The sequence below is a fragment of the Urtica dioica genome, chromosome 3, assembly GCF_054948205.1.
Source record: "Urtica dioica subsp. dioica isolate 48M chromosome 3, U.dioica_male_clone48M_v1_H2, whole genome shotgun sequence".
Lineage (NCBI taxonomy): Eukaryota > Viridiplantae > Streptophyta > Magnoliopsida > Rosales > Urticaceae > Urtica > Urtica dioica.
Genome location: NC_142758.1, coordinates 6,376,654 through 6,383,072, shown reverse-complemented (window position 1 = coordinate 6,383,072; position 6,419 = coordinate 6,376,654). Strand labels below are relative to the sequence as shown.

At 44.2% G+C, this 6,419-nt stretch overlaps 1 protein-coding gene across 1 annotated transcript; it reads right to left on the bottom strand.

The window, feature by feature from the left end:
- Positions 1–232: 232 nt before the first annotated feature.
- LOC149402244 (uncharacterized) lies at positions 233–1,855 on the bottom strand. Its single transcript, XM_089608283.1, has one exon. The coding sequence runs from the start codon at positions 1,853–1,855 to the stop codon at positions 233–235; it is 1,623 nt and encodes a 540-aa protein (XP_089464409.1).
- Positions 1,856–6,419: the final 4,564 nt, after the last annotated feature.

Sequence of the window (6,419 nt, the reverse complement as noted above, 5' to 3'; positions counted from 1 at the left end):
AATACATGGTATCCTTGGCAAGTAACGAGAGAAAACACTTTAATACTATCACTTATAAGCAATCACCAAACAAAATTAAGAAAATAAAAATTAAATAAAGACAACCTAATCTAACAGAAATCCCCCACAAAGTAGTTCACCCCCCCAAACTCAATCTCTACATTGTCCTCAATGTAGATCCATAAAAACACGGGAGACAGAGAACTTACCTCGCGGGGGTGGTAGAACTCCCCTACTCGTCGCCTCCGCGCTCGGGTGGCGGCGGATCTTCTTCCACGCGCTCTTTCTTCATCCATACCTCTTTGAACGGTTTTGGCCAATGTCCTCGACGTGGCTTGAAAGGAGACTTCGGATTTGCATCTTTGATCACCTTTTTTGTTGATTCTTCTTTAGGAGCTCGTGGCGGAGGTGTGGGTGGTGGAGTGGCGACTTCGTACGTCTCGAGGACGTAGACATCTTCTTTTCGCTTCTTGCGCTTTCGGGTTTTACAGATCCCGAACGTCTCCTCCTCGTTCTTCATGCGCATCATCAACTCGCCTCTTTGCACGTCTATGCGAACACCGCAAGTGGCTAAGAAAGCCCTTCCAAAGAGAATGGGGATATCGCGATCCTCGTCCATGTCGATGACGTAGAAATCGGCCGGAAAAGTGATTTTTCCGACTTTTACGAGGAGGTCTTCCACGAAGCCGCGCGGTACGGTCCGATCTGCCAGTTGGAGAGTGGTGCGCGTGAGCTTTAGTTCACCCACCCCGAGTTTGTTGAAGACGGCCGACGGCATGAGGTTGATGCCCGAACCTAGATCGCACAAGGCGTTCTCGATAAAGATGTCTCCAATAGTGCACGGCAATGTGAACTTGCCCGGGTCTTCTAACTTTGGCGGGAGCTCTTGTTTTAGAAGTGCGCTACACTCGGTGGAAAGCGCCACCGTGAGCCGTTGCGGGAATGGGAGCGGCGTCTCATAGATGCGGACCGACGAGTGCGGCTTAGGGGCTTTGGTGACCGGGGCAGCCTCTTCTTCTTCTTCTTTCTTCTGGCTCTCGGTGGCTGCAACGTGTTGATGAGAAATGGCATTGCAGTGCTCCCTTGGATTCACTTCGGAGGTGCTTGGAAGGGACCCTTGCGGTCTCTCGCTCATGGCTTTAGCGAAGTGACCCATTTGAACTTCAAGAGTTCTTATTTGGGCCGAGTTGCTTTTGAGGGCCGCTTCTTGGCGTTCGAGTGCGGCCGTGGTGTTCGTCATGAACTTGTTGTTTTCAATTGCCATTTGGGCAATTAATTCTTCAAGATTCGGTCTCTTGTCTTGATGAGGAGGATTATTCCGGTATTGCGAGCTCCCATGGTGTTGTTGAGGCGGTGGGTGTTGATGATGTTGACGATGCGGTGGAAGGTATGGTTGTTGGTGTTGAGGTGGAGCCGGTTGCATTGCCACTTGGTCTTGAGGATTTCTCCACGAGAAGTTTGGATGATTGTTCCTCGCTCCCGTGTAATAATTCCCAGAGTTTTGGTACGTGGGACGATTGTTGTGGTTTCCCACAAACTTGGACTCCTCTATCTCGCCACATTCGTCCGTCGGATGAGGACCCGCACACAAACCACACTTGTGGTGAGATGTCCCCACCGCCTTCACCGCTTCTTTTCCGTGGACGGTCTTCGCGAGTTTGGCTACCTCAATTGTCAACGATTTGAGGAGCTCCATCTCCGGAGTTATCGGCTCTCTCGCGGCAATTCTCCTCTCGACCGGGCATTGATCGTTCACTTGGGCCATCTTCTCGAGTAGTGCAAATGCATCGGTGGTGGTGTTGTCGAGAAGTGAGCCTCCCGATGCGGTGTTGACTCGGTCTTGCGTCGAGGCCATAAGCCCGCTATAGAAGATTTAGAGTTGCACCCACTCCGCAATACCGTGGCCCGGACACTTCCGAATCATATCCTTGAAACGAGCCCACGCTTCGTAAAGGGACTCTCCGTCGTATTGTCCAAAGTTATGGATTTCGTTTCTCCTCCGGGTCATCTTCTCAAAAGTGAAGAATCGTGAGATGAACTTCGAGCATAAGTCATCCCATGTGGTGATCGAACCCGGAGCAAGAGAGGATAACCACCCATGTGCGCGGTCTCGGATGGAGAACGGGAAGAGTCGTAGACACACGGCCTCCTTGGATAAGTGAGGGAGATTGAACGTGTTGCAAATCCGCAAGAAGTTGTTGATGTGGTCTTGTGGATCTTCGGAGGGGGAACCGGCAAATTGGTTGTTTTGCACCATGTGGATGATCGAGGTTTTAATCTCGAAGTTTGGGTTCCCTTCCATCTCCGGAATTCGTATTGCCGATTGGTGCTCGTCGAAAGTAGGTTGACCATAGTAGAGTATGGTCCTTCGTTCTTCTCCATGTTCCGCGTTTCGACGAGCATGATGTTGTGCTTCATTGCCTCCTTCCATGGCGGCTCGCCTTGCCTCCGCTCGGTTCCGTCGGCAAGTCCGTTCGATCTCGTGATTGATAGGAATGAGCGGAGGGTTACGTCGTCGCATGCACCTTTAAAACATAAGAGGCACACAATAAGCACAATAATAACAAGCAAACTCAAAAATTAAACTAGATATTTCAATCGAAAATAGAACCGTAGTCCCCAGCAACGGCACCAAAAACTTGATGGAGAATTTTCTCAACTAGAGAAATCTCACACGACGCAAGCGAACGTGTCGTCAAGTAATAGAGTGCAAAAGCACGGATATCGATCCCACAAGGACTCTAGACTATTTTCGAAGCGAACTCACTAGCTTTCTTTTTCGAGTTATGGAAAATGAAAAATGGGGGTTTTTTTATTGTTTTGTGAACAAGATGAAATGTAAATAAAAGTGAAAGCACTATTTAAACACAAGTTAAAAGGAAGGGGTACGATTTTGTTATTTCATCGAGTCGGTCGGTCAAGATACGATTCTAAGCTCGGGTTTAGAGTGTTAAAACTTAGTCTCAATCCCTCCTATAACATTCACTAATCGATCTCGAGTCTTTAGGAATCTAGCTATGTGTCGAACTTACACCTCTCGGTTTGGGTTCTATTAAAGCACAAAACCGCATGTAGCCCGGGATTTCAAACAACTACATCTACCCCCTAGTCTTTCTATAGCTCTAGGAAGGTTAATGATGGGACGGGTAGAGCTCACTCGTTTATTACCTCTCGGTGTCTAAACTCGTCTAAGATTCACTAACTAGGTAGCTACTCTAATCAGCGCTAACACACGCCCCATACCCATAGAATTCCACTCTCAACCCAACCATGAAGCACCAATCTAATCCAAATGTTTGACCAACCAACTCAACTACTCAACTACATCGCACCCCAAATCTACTTAGCTACTCATGATTAAGAATAAACAAAGTAAAATTGAAATAAGTAAAAGAAGCAAAACAATAAAGAAACAAGACATTGAATGCTAATCTCAACAACCAAATAAATATATCATAAAACTCAAGCACTACTTCAATATTCCACTTAGATAAAACAATAAACTTATCACAATGCTCAAATGACAAAGGTAATCAACAAAACCCAAATAGAATACTTGAAAGCTTAAAATATGTTCAACAAGCAAAAAGTGGAGTAAATAAGTAAAAAACAATAAATAAAAGAGATAGAGTTTAGAGTGAACAAATGGAAGTGATGAGGATGATGGAGGTTGTCACTTCTCCCTCTTCTTCTTCACTCCCAAGCTCAAGAGCAAAATGGGTGTCAAACCCTAGCTTTCTCTCTCTCACTTTCTCTCTCTAAAGTTTCAAAAACCAAAACAAAAGTGTTCTCTTCTAAAGCATTTTCTTTTCCCACTTGAACAAGTGTATATGAGGGTTCAAGAGATGTTTTCGGAGCAAATAAGGACCCTTGGATGAGATCCAAGGGCCAAAAATGATCTAAAAGACGAGCTCCAAAAAGTGCTGAAAAAGCAACTGGCGCGGTGCGCCACATAACGGCGCGGTGCGCCACTCGTGAATTTTCTGAAGGCGCGGTGCGCCACATAACGGCGCGGCGCGCCACCCGAGAATTTATGAAGGCGCGCCGTGCCTCTCTTGCGCGTTGCCCGCTCGAGCTCTCGGTGTAAATTTTGGCACCAGGGCGCGGCGCGCCTCTCGAGAAACGTTGACTCCATTGACCGTCGTTGACTTTTGTTGACTTGACTTCAAATGACCATAACTTGCTCGATTTAGCTCCGATTCAGCCCGTTTTCGCACCACAACCTTCTCATATTCTCTCAAACCTGAAAATGCAATAAAAAGTACAAAATAATATCAAAAACATTAAGAACAAGCTTCGATTCTTATCTAAGAGTCATAGATAAGTGTGAATGAATCTCACTTATTACAGATGCATGTTGTTGTGTCCTTGTCTTTTGCAGGTATGACATTAATTCCGACTCCCTGCTCTCAGGCGCATAGCTCTTCTGCGAGGCCACCTCTTTTGGACCCTCTCGGAGAGTAGATGGTTCCGCACTTATCATCACGTCTTAGTATCCATCCACCGCTTTCTAGCTCTGGTGCTCCATGTCGGTCAGCGGATTCCTTTACTCGCCCTCGCTCTCTTCCGACCGCGACTGTGGCTCCACCTCTGCCTTCGAAGGTGTTGGGGAAGAGGAAGGTTGACGAGGGCCCATCGGAGAAGGCTCCTCGTGTGACGCGTTGAAGGCTGTCCCAAGGTGCCCCCAACACACCCCTTGTACAAACTCGGGGAGAGTCTTCGCAGATGTTGATGCTGTTGGTCCTCGTCGTTGTCCAAGACTTCGAGGCTACTTCTTTGGGGCTGGTCGAGCGTATCAGTCACATGGATCAGATTTCGCTCGTTGATAAAAATTTGAATAGTATAATAAAAATTGAAGTTAAATTCAATTAAGATGGGATTTCAAATTACTTATCCGGCTCGTTAATTCAAGCATAAAATTTGAAGTTAAATTCATTAAGATGGGATTTGAAATTACACTAAAATACGTATTAGAAGTAATTTCTTTATTCTTAAGGATTTTTTTTTGTACAAAGTAGCCAATTCAAATTAAGTATTTAGCAAGATAGTCAAAGTTTCATAAATTAGTTCATTCTAGCCACTTATAGTGTAAAAATATATTAATATATCCTTAATGTTTGGGTGAACTTGTTTTTCTAGAATTTCAAAATTTAATCTAGGTGTCCAAATTTTAATCCACAATTTTTTTAATGCGCTTTTTATATATCCTAAATAGTTTCAAAACTAGTCGAAAAATATTCAAAAAATTTAATCATGCCATCAATTTTGTTAATCAAGTTTTAAAACACACAAACAAGTTACATGATTTTCAGTCAAGGTACATGATATCAAAAATTTTAATCGTGCCTTCAAAAATTTAATCCACATAGCAGGAAAAAAAAACTTAGCGAAAAATTAAGTTTGAAGACAACAAAGTGTCAAAATATTTAATCCTGCTTTCAAATTTTTTAATCCATTGTTCGATAACAAACACTCAAATAGGAAACGAAAGAAGAAGAAGAAGAAGAAGAAGAAGAAGAAGAAGAAGAAGAAGAAGAAGAAGAAGAAGACAGTGACGGCAGTGGTGATGACGACCGACGATGATAATAGCCATAGAGATCGACAAAGATGGATATGACAATCGAAGACAACCGTGAAGTAAATCGACTACGACGGCGTGACAGTTCAATCTCCGTGGATTTGAGCTCTCGAAACGAAATGGCGATGCGATCGAAATCCGGTGAGTTATTCTGAGGCAAGACCTCTCCGACAACGTTTGCTGTCAGTCTTCGTTGAAGCTCGGCGACGTATTTAAAAACGTAGTTGTCGAGGAAATTGAGATTGAAAACTTCCTCGACAGTGATAATGCATCGAATCTGCTCGAGGTTGACCACGATGGCTCTCTCTCTCTCTCTGCCTAGGATCACGGATGGCTACACAAAAAAATGGGTCGAGTAGTCGAAGAACACAGGCGAGCAAATCACAACGCCGCATCATCGAGAACTTGTTGACTTCAATGATCTGGGAACACCTAAGGCGTCGACTTTGATCCACGATCGGATTCCTTGGCTGCATTTCTTCAGACCCACGATCGGATTCCTTGGCCGTGTTCTACACTGATGAACGAGTGTTGAAGGCAGCGAAGATATTGTCCGATGAGGATCGCGATCGAGTCTCCGAAAGTTTCAAACAGACTGATCTTGGTGAATAAGAGGAAGTCAATTTCGTTCTTAGTATATTTAGAGTTTTTTTATTTTAAATTTGAGCTATTTTATCTCAATTTTTTTGAACTATTTACTAAACTCAAACTTAAAAATAGTTAGATAGTCGTCGCCTCAGTATTAAACATTGTGCTCTCTAAAAAAATAAAAAATAAAAAATCATATTGGGTATTTCAAAAGATACCTCAAGAGGTGGAGATGAAGGACACGTAGTCCATC

Bases quoted from the DNA above. Each gene is read 5' to 3' on its own strand.
- LOC149402244 (XM_089608283.1), bottom strand. From the start codon at position 1,855: ATGGCCTCGACGCAAGACCGAGTCAACACCGCATCGGGAGGCTCACTT.